Source organism: Mangifera indica, chromosome 17, assembly GCF_011075055.1.
Source record: "Mangifera indica cultivar Alphonso chromosome 17, CATAS_Mindica_2.1, whole genome shotgun sequence".
Classification (NCBI taxonomy): domain Eukaryota; kingdom Viridiplantae; phylum Streptophyta; class Magnoliopsida; order Sapindales; family Anacardiaceae; genus Mangifera; species Mangifera indica.
This window is the reverse complement of record NC_058153.1, coordinates 8,029,581-8,045,426: the sequence shown is the minus strand read 5'-3', so window position 1 is coordinate 8,045,426 and position 15,846 is coordinate 8,029,581. Positions and strand designations below refer to the sequence as shown.

Genomic DNA, 15,846 nt, shown 5'->3' with positions numbered 1-15,846 from the left:
TGCCTATGGATAATCATGAAAATATTATTGAGTATACTATGAGTTTCAGAATGAGAGGTGATGATTACAATGTCACATTTGAAACATTTGCTAAATGGTTAGAATGTGATAAAGAAGGCATTCTAAATACTTCAGTGAGGTGGACATCAAACTTTTTAAGGTATGACATGGGTGGTGCAGGTCATACTATGCAAATTTGACAAAATCAATGGGATTCAGCCATTCAATGATAAGAATTCTGCATTGAATGTTGTCTTTCTCACTGAATGCAAGAAAAAGCATTAGTGGACATGTATCAGTGCAAGATTTAGTTTTACTGAACGCCACAATAGATAGAAGACAAGTGGATTCAGCAAAATGGTTAATCCATAATATTCTTGATATTAAGGATAAGAAAGCGGAGATCCAGTTCGGGATGATTGTCACTTTTATCACAATAAAATTGCAAGTTTCTCTCGAGGAAAGTGACAAAGCATTTATACAAAAATTCAAACTGAATCGATGGATTAATGTTGATGCACTATTTAAAATAAGATTGATTGAAAAAGCTCAAGGTGGAAGATGGCATTTGATCTTAGTCAGAGGTAATGAGAAAGAAAATCAACCAAAAGATGAACAACCTGTTGAAGAAGAACAAGAGGTGCTTGTTATGCCTAGTGATCCTACAATGCCTAAATCTAGCTCCAAATAGAGTAAAAAAACAAGAACAGATTAGACTGATAAGGATATATCTCTTAGCTATGTGGATCAACTAATGCAATATATGGAAAAGAGATTTGATGTCATTGAGTTGTCCCAAAATGCCATGAACTCAGTAATCCAAGATATTTGGGGTCAACTTACTAGTCTAAGAGAGAATTTCTATCAAGATCAGGCATCAAGACGCTGAGATGATTTCCCCACATCTCAGCCATGACATTTTTTCATTGCATCTCATTTTGATCTTACTCATTGCACATCACAACATTTTTTTTTGGAACATGATTTTTTTTTTAGTACTCAAATGTCAATCATAAGACTTTTTTTTTTTTGTGGAACATGATCATGGAATATGTTGGCATCTCAAATGCTCGATGAAAGCATAAGACATCCCAGATGCCAATCATAAAGTGCACCTATTGCACGTGTCGACTAGGCTTAGGGCTATGGATACCATATCATGAGGCAGTGAGACCTCTACTCTTATCACACACATATTCCAAATGTTTTGACATTCGTCATCGGCACTAAATCATCTAAAGGTATCAATGTCATACAAACTTGCCCTAACACTTTCACTATCACACTGCATACAGTTTGGTGGTTCTAAATATGTAGTATATTGTTTTCTAGTTTCGACTTGAAACCACTCCAATCAGGGTCCATGTTGTCATCCATATAGTTACGCATACCTATATTAGCCTTTTTTAGGGTCTTGTATCTTCTTTCATCAAAATCTACTATTATAGGGGTACAATAGTCATGTTGAAGCTCATATGTTCATTTCAAAACTCCATAAATTCTTCATTAACTCTTTATACTTTTGTTCTCAATTTTTCTAAATGTATATAAGTGTGTCTCCTACACACATGGGTGTGTATACCTTTAATCCACAGGCTTGAAACCTAAGCACATGAGTGTGTATCTTTAGGGCAAGGCACATGGCGTGTGTTTCATACCGCACATGGCGTGTGTTTCATACCACATAGGCGTGTGTTGATTCCCAATTTCACACTCCCATGGCTTCAATTAACACAGGGAGAATTTTTTCCAAAACCATAAGAGCGTGTATTGCTAAATTTCTAGAATTCTGAGTTATGTTTTCTATGTTTTTCAAAATATCAAACCTTCTAACCATCATCCATATGAACAATCTCAAAGTATCAACCCACAATACTAAACATAACCAATCTCCCTATCAATCTATAACACATAGTCTAGGTTCCAATTCCTTTTAGTTTCTTTTCTAATGCATGCAAATCACCAATCATAAAGGTTCAATGGTTTATCATGCCACAATAGACACACTGTATGAGTTATTCTAAACAAGACAACATGGTTTTTCATCCATTCCACCAAGCATAAATATATGTATAGGTATCAAAGAAATCCATCTAAAAAGAATTATTCTCAATTCATATAATTTATGACATCAACCCATCAACATCCGACTATAATTTGCTCAAACTTAATCTTAACAACACTTCATGTTTCCATTCATTTAGAACAAAAAAAAGTTTGATCTATCAAGGATAGAGATAACCTATTTATCTTCTTTTTGAAGATGCTTAATAAAACCTTCAAGTGGCCTTTGAATTGCTTTCCCTCAACTTCCCTTCTCGTCCTAAGCTCTAAAGCTCACTAAAATCCTCTCAAACGTCGTGATCTTTCTGAAAAATTGGGGTAAAAATTGAGCCAAATACTTTTTTAATCCTTTTTATTTTCTTTCTAGATAACAATACATGAGTGTGTACCTAAGGCACACGCACATGTATGTTGTTACACAATCAAGGCCACACTTCGAAATACCCACGAAACATTTCTTTGTCTTTAAATTCAAATTTGTTGATGATACACAGGTGTGCATACCTTATGCACGAGTGTGTATCGCATCCAAACTTGGTCAAATAACACGCATCTCCTAGAAAAGACCATTTTACCCTGTGTCATAACACATAGGCATGTAGCCTCCCTACACGACAGTATACCCCAAATCTCACACACAATAAATAATTCTCACACATAAGTACTCAACTCAAGCAAAAAACAAAAATAACTTTGAATATATTTGTGGGTGCTACAAGTCTAGACGTTGATCAATTAATCTGTGTGTTGATCGAAGCATAAATTCGTCATACAGATTTATGCGATTTGTCGCACAACGATCATTTTGGTCAATTTTTCAGCAGTCTTTGCATCGGGAAACCATCGAAGAGGGAGAGGAGATGCCAAACAATAGGTTGATTATGCGTCAAAGTGGCTCACTGAAAAGAACAGTCATCAAAAAGAGAGAATACATTTTTTGGATTGTAAATGTAATGTTTTTAAACTTTGAGAGGCGATTGAAACTTTAAAATATAAAACCCTAAATGATGGGAGTTACGAAGTAATTTTTTAAAAGTAAGTTAGAGGGGAAATAACTAATTTTTAAACTAAAGTGACAAAAATATATATATTTTCTTTAAATAAAATATTAAAATGATAATTTTATCTCTGATAATACCATCCTAACTTTTATAAACGGATAAGTACTTAAGTTTTTGAAACTCTACAAGTGTAAATTTGAGTTTGGATTAAACCTTGAGCGGGAATAAATCCTTTGCCCTGCGATAGGCACTACCTTTCCATTTTGAGCGCTAGAATCTCCTCAATTCTTCAACCACCGCCACAATGCGAAAGAGAGAATGGTAGAGAATAACAGTAAGAGACAATGAAAATATGGTTGGTGTTTTGATTTGACTATATAATTAATTTGTCAGATAGCACGAGATTGTCGGATCCGACTGGAAGGCCTCAAAAATCCATAAAAGAGAAATGTTACGTTGTCGGATGATATGAAAACCGGAAACTAACATTTCTTTGCTTTCAACCTGTCCCACCTTGTGAACTTACATCATAATAGAGTCGTCGAATGTATGGCTTGCTTGCTTCTTCAAATCAGTGTCCCTTTATACAAAAACTTTATTAAAGTCACAAACTATTATATAAATGAATCTAAACAACATTTATCTAAAAACATAATAATACAGTAATTCATGCTTTCAACTACAGTGAATCAATGCACAAAGAGAATAGCAGGTCTGATTGGAAAATGAACAGGCAAATTCAGACCTAGCTCAACAGCGACTCAAATCTAAAAAAACCAACTCTAGATCAACAAAGTAAGACTCAACTGCAAAACAATTTGACTTTTCATTTAATCTAAGCCGACTCAAACCCTATTGTTCAAAGCAACCTAGAACTCATTTATGAATACAAACTCAATCTTTGACTCAAACTCAGCTTATTCGATCCAAGTTCTAAATCATACAAAAACAGCTGAAACCAAATCCTGCCTCACTTCCACGCCTGCAGAAGAGTCACAAAATGTTTGATTTGATGGATTGCAACAACGTTGGAGAATTGATAAATATGCTATATTACCAAGAAGAGCTTTGTTTGGTCTTGGTGTTGGGCACTTCAGCACTATACCATATTTTGGGTTGGTATGAAATGACATAATAAGACACTTTAGCGACAAAACAAAAATAATAATAATAACAAATTAACCAGTGCATAACTAATAACAAATTTGACAGCACAATTGCCACTTCAATTCTGGATTAGAGCAACCAAATAATTTACTTCACTGATTTAGGCTCCTCAGACTCCTAAGTTGTAGCAGCTGGCAATAAACAAGAAAACAAATTCCCCAGGGTCAAAGAATGCTAATCAAAAGTACAAACATTTATCAAGGTACTAAAATTAAGTTTTTGAATGGAATATATAGGTGCAGTACCTTTAGCAGAAGGTTCATCCTGAGGTTTCATGGCTGGGAAGAGAAGAACCTCCTGCAACAAAACATTCAAGGGATGGTGAGTGACGGCTAACAATTAGACCAATGAAGAGGAAGTATTGCGTGAGAGAGAGACCACAAACCTTGATATTCTGTGAATCGGTGAACAACATGGTCAGTCGATCGATTCCCAAACCCCAACCACCAGTTGGAGGCAATCCATACTCTAGAGATGTACAAAATGTCTCATCCAGAGCCATTGCTTCATCATCCCCTGATTGTCGGTCCTGATATTTGAACAGACATCCGATTTTCACAAAATTCCCAGTAGATTATTTAAAAAACCAAATTTGTAATCCTAAACATGTGCAATACCTTTAGTTGCTCTGCAAATCGTTGACGCTGTACCACGGGATCATTCAGCTCAGTGTATGCATTGCAAAGCTGTGTGTAGTTGCATAGCAGTTAGAAAGAATAATATTAGAAGGAATAAAAAAGGGAAACCTACATCAAATTTGGCAGAAAAAAGAAATCCTAAAATCAGATTAGCTTACTTCATGCTTGTTGATGAACAATTCAAAACGTTCCGTCAGGCCTGGCTTTGATCTGTGCCACTTGGCCAAAGGACTCATTATTTCAGGATGGTTAATGATGAAAGTAGGATTTACACACGTCTCTTCCAAAAAGTGACCCACAAGCTGCCATCATAAACAGAAAAAAAAAAAAAAAACCAATATTAATCAATAGCAACATAGATAACATAGTTAATGCATAAGGCATTTAGGAGTGATACTCAGCAGAAGCACCTTCCAATCAAATATCTGTGGTTAGAGTTGCATACGAGCACATGATATTTGAAAGTTATGTATTCTATTTGATAATCCAGGACACAAACTATCAGAAGCCACGCTGACAAATTCAAGGGGGTAGGGCCCCATAGAGTTCTTAATAATCACAATATTCTATTTCACTTGTATATGCATAAATGTCAAAATAGATCTTTCCCATCCTTTAAAAATTCTATATCTATCATTCTTCTGATGATTTTTTTTTTTTTAATTAACTTGCTTAATTGATTTAGAACATTTGTCCCCCAATAGTATCTGTTCATTCTTTCAAAGAGACAAGAAAGTAAGCAATCACTCAATTTCTCTTTCCTTGATCATAGCACCACAATTCATCTACATATAGATTTCTCGCTCAAATATCTTGCCAATCATCTATTATAGTACATAGTATACAACAAAAGGGCAATACAAGTACTTGAATCATGTCAATAAATTTGAAAGTAGACCAAATAGCAAAAATTTACCTTATCTAACAGGCGGGCAGTTGTTTGAGGAGGGGGGCATTTGATATCAAACTTCGCACAAGCATCTACCAGATATTTGTTAGCCTCATCACTGGCTAGGTCCTTTGGTATATTGAGGTTAGCCATCTTCTCCAACTCATCTATCATGTCAATCCTTCTGTAACATTTAAAAAATGAGAAAAATTTAATCCCAAAAGAGATCTTTGCACAGATGCTTAATCTCACAACAATGACAACCATAAAATACAGGTAGTTAACCTGAAAGGAGGTGTAAAATCAATCTCAATTGGATCCTTATCAAGCCCATTGGCATGATAATTGATTTTATACCCACCAGTAATTTCATTGACCATCCCTGTTTCATTTCAAAATAAGTCAGGAGTTGTCTAAAGTCTGGTTGCAAAAGAAATGCTCAACATACTGGAAAACCAAGATTTCTCTCAACATCAATATTTTCTCCTTACCACTCAACATTTGTTCCGTAAGTTCCATCAAATCATTGTAGTCTGCAAAAGCCATATAGAACTCGCAAGTGGTGAATTCAGGATTATGAGTCAAATCAATACCCTCATTTCTAAATTGTTTTCCAATCTCATAAACTCTATCCAATCCACCAACAACTAGCTCTTTAAGATACAGTTCAGGTGCAATGCGCATAAACAACGTCATATTAAGCTCATTGTGATGGGTAACAAAAGGACGTGCAGCTGCACCACCAGCAATCATGTTCATCATGGGTGTTTCAACCTAAAGGTGAATACAGCATTAATAATAATGAAAAGTACAATTAAGCAATATATATATATACACACACATAAATATATATGTATTCCAATTCCAGAAAAGAAGTGAACCATTGAATAACCAGACAGATGACTTACCTCCAAGAAATCAAGATTGTCAAGGAATCTCCTAATATAAGAGATAATCTTTGCTCTGGTCTTGAATATTTGTCGAACTTCCAGATTCAACATCAAATCCAAGTAACGTTGACGATACCGAGTTTCCTTGCAGAGGAAAATAACTTTTTAATCACCACTAACAAAGGGGACAAATATAAACTGAATTGCTAAAACATAAATAGTAACAGAATTTCAATATTCACGCTATTACTAAAGACACTACATAAAAAATTCTTCAGGCTCAAGTACCACACGAAACATGATTACCAATAAAACAAAACACAGACTAAAAAGGAAGAAATGAGAGATTAGATATAAAGTAAAATTCAAGGCTCAGCCACCATAAATTACGTGAGAATTAATAAGATTACAGTGAGACAAGCTCCATCTATTGCACTAGAAGGCCCTATAAAATTATGTAAGAATTAAGAAGATTACACAGTCAGACAAGCTCCATCTATTGCACAAGAAGGCCCTGCTAGAAGCTTTACAGGGTAACTACATTAGTCAACATAGAGAACAGTTGTTCATGATATTGTTCTGACATCCCCCTTAGCAAATTATTCTTACTACTTGTTGCTGTTGCTGTTTTTGAAAAGACATTTTTTTTAATTAAGCTATTATATTATGAAAAAAGAGGATACAACAAAATGGACAAGCTGACCGACAAAAAAATGATAAGTTGATCATAAAACCCCAAAAAATAAGAAACCATAAAAAGAAAAGTCAGCTCAAATCCAAAACAAGTGAAACCTTAGCCTAGAAATCAAGAAGATCCCTACTGATTAGGGTATTGAGGCTTCCCAAAAGAAAAGATATCAATGATAAGTATGATTCTCAGTTTTAAGTCCTGGCATCACCTACTAAGATCAACCAAGGTTTTGTCCAAATTAGGGTAGATGATGGGGAGACTGAATAATTCTAATCAAAGCTGAGCTAAAATGTGAAAGCTTGCTAGAAAATTTCTACAATAACTGTTCAGGGTAAGGATTAGAAGCAATTTTTCTGAAAGTCTTAGGTGTATGCCAGTGGAAAAATAGCATCATATTTTCTCAATAGTCATACTTGGTTGCTAATACGAAAGCAAATACAATTATTAAGCCCATGAAAGATGAAAAAGATAGTACTACTCAATCTAGGTACTTCCAATACATAGTAGACAAACATACGGATCTGCAAACTTCACTACATACAAATATAAAAGCAGTTATGCAAACAAATACAAAAACATTTCTAATAGATGCAGTAGATTATCTTGAGTTACATGTATGCAGCATTTCTCTAAGATGATTAAAACTGACAGAAAGAAAAAGTCTATGCCCAGAACTATTCAATGATAACCCTCCAAATACTTTTCTATGGAAGGCTCAACTATAATTCCAAAAGAGTCAATCTTGAATACTGGTTGTAAATAATCTGGGGAACTAATTGCAGCACATTTATTGATTCAGTAGGTATTATAGTCAAACAAAATCAGCAAACTTTAAAAGAAAAAATTGAAGAGTTGGTGAACAAGGTGACAATGGATATTACAGTGTTAGCCTCATTCAATACATTTAAGAAGTAATATTTTGCTATACAAGTATATCTCATCTTCCCAAAACCTGGGAGTTTCCAAGCTTAAGATAAAGGAGACACTCAAACCAGATTGAATCCAATCAAGTTATGAATACCAGCATCTATACTCACCATAGATTTGGCACTAAATATAACATGCATAGATCCCAAAAACAACAATCTCGAATCTTATATGTTGTTCTCTAATTTATGTTCCTTTAGCTTTTTGCATTTTTCATCAAAAAGTCAAGTAGATCAAAATATATGACAATGCACACTTCACACACCTAGATAACCTATTTATGCCCAAAGTGATGCAGTTTAATTTCATGTACATGGTCCAAAACATATAAATAACAAAAATGAATTCTCCTCAATAATGGCCATTAATTGATACCTGATCTTTCAAAATATAATTGTCAGGGTTCCTGGTACTTCCTGGGACCAGAACATCAGCTTTCTGCAGAAAAGGAACAGATTGTTAACATCATGCTAGGATCTCAGCTGAAATCAAGTCAATCAGGCCAAACTTTGTTTACCTTACAATTATCAGCAGCAGCATCAGGTTTAACTTTGTTACTCTTAGAATGATCCCCACCAGGACCAGGTTTCTTACTTGGCATCATATGGAGACAATGAGAAAGAACCACAAATATTTTAGGAAAGATACTCAATTCCCCCCTCTTAGTTTTCCCTGCAGGTATGACGAAGAGAAAGATTAGACCAAAAGACATACAATTAGGCTTTGTAATTCAGATCAGAAAAAGCGCTAGCACAGCATCAATTACAAAATGAAGATAAATCTTTTATTTGTTTTTGATGAATAAGAAACTACTTAGGATCAGCACTTTTATCAACAGATTGCTACTAAAGCCAATAAATGAAGATATTTTTAAATACAATCAAGCCGAAAAAAAATTACTTCTAGAATCCACATAAAATGAATTAAAAAGGTGCACAAAATATGAAAATGATCGTGTAAATTCATTAACAATTGTAATATCCAAACCTGGGAACCCAGTGACACCAACAATGTCACCACGCTTCACAGTAGAATGGAACTTTGAAAATTCAGCTTCATCCATACCTGATTTACTACAATCAAGAAATTTCCCATCAAGAAGCCCGAACAGAACAATACTAGAACGACACCAATAAAATAATACGAAAAGGAAATAAAAAACAAAAAATGAATGAAATACAAAAAAAAGTTGTTTATTTAGTGTCACATATAAAAAGTTACAAAATATGAAAATTTTCAACACTGAACAGCATATAAAACCAACTCATACAAAACACAAATTTATCTAGCCACACTAACAAAACCAGGGCCAAATTTAAAAGTTATGCATATTTAAACCATTCTTAACTATTTTGTTAAGACAGATCCTTTAGATGTGTATAAGGAACATAAAGGGAAGCAAAAAAGAAACTGCAGCTTGCACCCTAAACTTGAGAGGAAAAAATGCACAGCCAAAAGTATATCTGGAAAAAACAACTTCAAATTATTCCCCCAATGTCTGTCTTGTCTCTATTATTTTTTGATAATGTAATAATTTCAACTGATTTAACTTTTATGACTCAGGATAAAATACTTATCTTGACTTCACTTCATTTTCTGGTTTTACATAGCTTTTGAGATAGCATCACAAAAATATTTTCTTATCCCTTTAAAAATTGCATTTGAATTCTTAATCAAGCTGGAACTTAATAATTAGTAAATAGTTGGTCAAACAAATATAAACAATAACATAGACAAAACCCACTATTATTGCAGACCCATAAAATGCTTCATAACTTAACCACATCCTTAAGGTCCCACAAATTGGAAAGAGAAAATATGTGAAGTACAAATGAGTTTAACAAAAGATATAAAATAGTAATGAACATATACCTAGCATCAGCCATAACTTGGACTTTTGCACCACCACCATGCAAATCATAGAAGAAGAGTTTTGATGACGAAGATCGTTTGCTCATGATTCTTCCTGAAAAAATTAAATTATAATAAAGTTTGATATTTAAAAGACTTAAAAAACTACAATGCTTGAAGTCCCAGTTTTTTAATACCTGCCAAAGATACAGTCACATCCTCAAGATGTTCCCCATTGCCTAATCCTCCATATTTCTCAGTATACTTGAGTATAGACATGTCAACAAAGAATTTGTGGGGATATGGATTTTTTCCATCAGCCTTCTGAGCAGCAAGATATTTCACTCGATTTTCGAAGTATTGCTGCAGAAGAAACAAATCAGAGAAACAAAATAGCAGACAGTTAGGTGTTACAGCAAAAGAAATACGAAATTATCTGTTCAGAACCATGGAATCGCACCGTTGGATCCATATCCTCATCATCAGCTGCAGGTTTCTGATTCTGACTCTGGTTCTGCATGCTTGCCTTGGCAGCTGCCTTGAATTTGTAAACACTTTCGTTAGTAACTTCAAATCATTAACTACATCACACCTAATTCTAGTCTCTTAATCCTTAAGAACAAAATACAACCAATATTCATAAACACATATGTTCCAAACTTAGAATCAATAATTACACCATACATATTCTAGTCTCTTATTCCTATTACAAGAACAAAATAACACCAATATTGATAAACACATATGTCAGTAGCTTCAAATTATTAACTACAGTACACCTATTCTGGTCTCTTAATCCTTAAAGGAACCAAAAAAAAAAAACCACCAATATTCAGAAACGCATACTTTACTAAGTTCAAATTAATAGCTACATTGCACCTATTTCTAGTCTTAATCCTTAAACAAGAACAAAATAATACCAACCAACAAAATAGATGTTGAAATATCATGTAAACAGGGAATACATCATGTAAAATAGGAATGCTAAGATATTTTTCCTAAGTTAGATAGACGTGGTTAATAGTTTTCTTGTATTTGTCAAATTCACTTTCTATATAATGTTATTTTTTTCTTTGAATCAATACATCAAATTATTTTACAAACATCTCTTTTCACATGGTATTAGAGTCCACATTAGACTTTTAAAATTTTTTCGGTGTTCTCAACGCATTTTTCAGCAACTCCAAGCCCTTTCTCCAGTTGTTTCTCCAATCACCATACCTTTGTCATTTTCTAGTGGTAGTGCAAATATCTCACAAATGTCATTACTTTGTGACAACCAAGTTGCACTTCACATTTCTTCCAATCCAGTTTTTCATGAAAGGAGAAAGCACATAGAAATTGATTGTTATTTTGTTCATGAGAAGATTATGTCAGGAAGCATTATCACAAGTCATGTCAATTCAAACGATCAACTTGCTGACATTCTTACTAAGTCTCTACGAGGTCTTCGAATTAATTAAATTTATAACAAGTTTGATGCATATGACTTGTAAGCTCCAGTTTGAGAGGAAGTGTTTAAATATCTATTGTAATATTATGTAAATACGGAATACATCGTATAAAATAGAAATGTTAAGATATCTTTCCTAAGTTAGATAGACGTAGTTACTTGTTTTCCCAGATTAGTCGAATTCACTTCCTATATAATGTTATTCTTTTCTTTGAATCAATACATCAAATTATTCGACAAACATCTCTTTTCACAATAGACATGAATGCAAAATACCCAATAGCCATATCAAAAACTCAAACAAGAACAAAATAACACCAAGTAAAAAAAAGGTCAAATACCCAATAGCCATATCAAAAAGTCAAAAGATCATTAGCTTAAAATGAACGCTACATACCTGCTTCGCCTTTTCTTCCTCTTTGCGCTTCCTCTCCTCTTCTCTCTGCTTATTCTTCAGCTCCTTCTTGCGAGCACTGAACGCACCAAAACCCCAGAAGAAAAAAAAATGATAAACTATAATTGGAAAAGAAAAGGCGAAACTGAGATGAAAAAAATATGATTTAAAAATATCAGAGGTACAGAAGAGAGAGAAGGAGACTTTTTGCTCGTGGTTTCTTCAGGAGCTGCAGGTTCAGAAGAGGATAAATCCACGGCCAAACTCGATACAGCTTTCGCCGTTTCGTCAACTGAGCCTGCCATTACGTTGGCTCTTTTGTGCGTGGCTTTGAGTATGAATTAGTACGATAGAGTGAAATGAGAAAGGAGAAAGAGAGAGGGATTACAAGAAGGGGGGAAGAGCCGCCCCTGAGGCTGTAGGTAGGGTTTTAATTTTTGACGACGAGGATTGGAGCTTTAAAGCAGGGAAATGAAACTTAAAATAAATGGGGTATATGGATTAATTTGTAACCTTTACGCGATGATGTATTCAGATAATTTAAAAAATAAGATAATATATAATTATATAATAATATATTATTATTTATAAATAAAATGGTATACTATATATTAAAATTAAGAATATAATTTTATTGATTAAAACATTTCATTACGTTGGAATTACGAGCCCAAGTACCCAATAAAAATAAAATTGACGATTCCCATTTCAAACTTGGGGAAACAAAAAACCAATTCTGAGAGTCAACTTCAATTTAAGGTTCGATAGTCCACCATAAATTCCCATTGTTGTAATGGCGGAAGTGAGAAATCGAAGAGAAGGTGAGAAATCGAAGAGAAGGGGAGAGGCATCAATGTGCAGAAAAGAGGCCGTCCGAGAGAAAGAGAGTTTACCTTTTATCATAGATTACAAGTTTTGCTCAACAGCATAATTGTTGAAATAAATATTCTTTCTGTGTATTCTTTATATCTTGATAAATATTTTCTAGAGCCTTTGTGGTAGAAATAGTAACTAGACTATCACACCAAGCTACGCACTTCCAATAACACAAGCTCATCAAAAACACAACAAACAGTGAACTAGTATAGTCAACACACCATAAAAATATTCCAAATCTCCAACCTCAATCATCCAAGAGTTACACTGCCAAAGATAAAGCATCCTTAAATGACTACTCCGCAGAACATCTTAAACCTACTGACAATCAATTCGTTAGTTCCATAATGGCTGAAACAATGTCCCCCTCCACAGCTTTCAGTGCTTTCACAGCCCTTGATCTTGACACCCCAGCTTGTGTCATCACCAACTCAATGTCCTTTGCCTCCACACCACTCTCATCTACTTCTTCGTCATCTTGAGCCATCGTCGATGACTCAGGCTTTGAAACAACATTAGCCAGATTAGCCGGAGGTGCTTTGAACTGCTCTGCAGCCTGAGTCTGCAGTTGTGAACTTAGATCCTCAATCTTAGCTTCCCCAAAAACAATGTATGTCTCTGATGTTGGGCTCTTGAAAACATCTGGTTTTGAGATAACAAACAGAATCTGAAATATAAAAGGCATATGAATTTATTTTACAGATAAGTCTGACTAAACTAAACTGAACTAAAAGATAAAGCCAATTCAAACACATACATTTTTGCTTTTTTTGATGGTCACGCGACTGACTCCTGGAATTGGCTTCATTCCAAGTTTCAACATTGCCTTGCGAGACTTCTTTTCACTCCTGCTCTGCTTTGATCGACCACTTCCGTCCCCTTTCCCTGCAATATTAAAAATTTCACAACAGTGTGCACAATTATTTAATAATCAATCTGTAAAATGATCACAAACTAGACGATTTTGCTCCCACACTTACAACAATTGTTTTTTACCAGAATAATGTGTATGATTACAACTTACGATTCTAGTAACTATGAACCTCAAATAGACTCTTTTCAACATAGACATTGCATATATGAAAGTTCACTAATCCATCTCCGTTACATTCCAACTAATTCATAAGTTTGATTGAAATGTGAATATACTAAAAGGTCAATATATATGCAGAAAAATCAAAACTATTAATGAGGGCGCTATAACTAGAAAATTTTTTTGGGTTAGTAAAAAATGTTATCTGCGAATTGTCCACTTAGGGATCTCTCTTGACAGCCGAAAATATTCAAATCCTTATGTACTTACAATGGTTCCCACGAAAATTTAAAAAACCGATGCAGTTTATTTGGCACATAAAGGTTGATACTAGCATTTGTGTAACACTGCATACTCTTGCTACCCCACCTCAAATTCTTTAAAGCTAGGTATATTCCACTATCGTCAACACAAACATAAAGGAAAAAACTTCTTAATCCAGAACAGCAGTATCATTTTTTTGCAAAACATACGCTGGTAAAGAACAATTGAAAAACAAAAAAACTCTTCTGTGTTTATGATTCTTTTCATTAAATCATAAAATAAATTAGATATAATATATTCAACTTATATAAGAACTGATGCTAGTCTTGAATAACTCTACAAACCATTTTTATAATACCTATACATCTCCATAGATAAGACAGACAGACATTAAGAACTATGTTCTTAGTCTACAACAATGAAACCATCTAACTGCTATGATGTTCATGCAAAGCATATACTGCATAAGTACAATGAAACAAAAGAACCAGCAAAATTAATATTAATAAAATTCCTAGTTTTGTCAAGCCCTCACCTTCAGCATCCTCTTCATCCTTTTCATCATCGTCATCCTCCTCATCGTTGTCCTCATCATCATCCTCAAACACAGGTTCATCAGGCTGCAACAAATATATATATATATATATATATATATATATATATATATAATAATTAAAAAAATCCACCACACGAACAAAGATTAAACAAAAACCGTCAAATCACACGCCCGAAATTCATAGCTTTACACCACTCTCAACAAAAGAACCTTTTTACTCAGGTTTGTAAATCATCCAAATGCTCAAAAAGGAGCATAAAATGAACACTTTATTATAATACTTTATCAGCTGATAACTTTGCCAATAAGTATTCAATTCATTTCACTCAACAGGTAAAATTTTCTTGCCTATTTTGTCAAAACTAAACATGGGCAAAGATTTTACACTATTTCCATCAACAATCAAATAAAACTTTATAAACCCAGAAATAAAAAAGGAGGTCACCGCAAACAATATAGAAATTAATAAAAAAAAATTGCAAATGAAAATAAGTGAGACTGGCTTACGTTGAGCTTTTCTTGTTCCAGATGAGCAGCAAGGAGTTCATCTTGAGTTTGGGCAGGCATGGTTGCCGTTCAATAGAAGATGATGCAAAGGTGAAGATAGTGAAACCCTACTTAACCCATTCTCCCAAGTCCGCTTCTATTCCGCTGTATGATTATAGTTGACCCAACAATTATCCGGGTTCGGTTATCGGCTCCAGTTCGGGTTTGGGTTCACCTACAAGGACCAACCCATTTTTATTTTCAACGAATTATTAATATAATTTTTAAAAGGGAAATTTAATTAAATACTGAAAAGTAACGGAGGCTAAGTAAAATTACCTAAAACTGTTAGTATTCAGTGAAAATGCCCTCTTTTTATGAAATAACCAAATTGCCCTTTTATATAAACCAAGAAATTTTACATATCTCCCCCATATTTCCCACAGATTCACTGTTGATATTAAAAAAAAAATCAGGTCTCCCACGGGTCTTCCATGGGCGCAACGTTTTTCGTCTTTTTCAACGACCAAAAATGACAAAAACGGTTAATATATCATCCCTACTTTTGTTTGGATCAATTTATTGTTAGGATTATTAAAATTTGAAAGAGATTTTGAGGTTTGAATTTTTAGGATTTTGATTTTGAACAAGTTTTGATTTTTGGTT

General features: G+C 34.0%; 2 protein-coding genes across 2 annotated transcripts; both read right to left on the bottom strand.

The window, feature by feature from the left end:
* Positions 1–3,684: 3,684 nt before the first annotated feature.
* On the bottom strand, positions 3,685–12,452 carry LOC123200423 (lysine--tRNA ligase, cytoplasmic-like). The gene is made up of 17 exons (XM_044615595.1): positions 12,170–12,452; positions 11,969–12,044; positions 10,579–10,656; positions 10,316–10,481; positions 10,140–10,233; positions 9,255–9,340; positions 8,785–8,939; positions 8,643–8,705; positions 6,668–6,793; positions 6,251–6,533; positions 6,045–6,141; positions 5,787–5,943; positions 5,029–5,172; positions 4,850–4,918; positions 4,618–4,761; positions 4,478–4,529; positions 3,685–4,363 (listed from the first exon to the last, which is right to left on the bottom strand). The coding sequence occupies exons 1-17, from the start codon at positions 12,268–12,270 to the stop codon at positions 4,350–4,352; spliced, it is 1,905 nt and encodes a 634-aa protein (XP_044471530.1). The 5' UTR covers positions 12,271–12,452; the 3' UTR covers positions 3,685–4,349.
* Positions 12,453–13,021: 569 nt separating this feature from the next.
* Positions 13,022–15,360, bottom strand: LOC123200424 (nascent polypeptide-associated complex subunit alpha-like protein 1). Its single transcript, XM_044615597.1, has 4 exons — positions 15,202–15,360; positions 14,674–14,758; positions 13,599–13,726; positions 13,022–13,508 (listed from the first exon to the last, which is right to left on the bottom strand). The coding sequence occupies exons 1-4, from the start codon at positions 15,259–15,261 to the stop codon at positions 13,170–13,172; spliced, it is 612 nt and encodes a 203-aa protein (XP_044471532.1). The 5' UTR covers positions 15,262–15,360; the 3' UTR covers positions 13,022–13,169.
* Between the last annotated feature and the right edge of the window lie 486 nt (positions 15,361–15,846).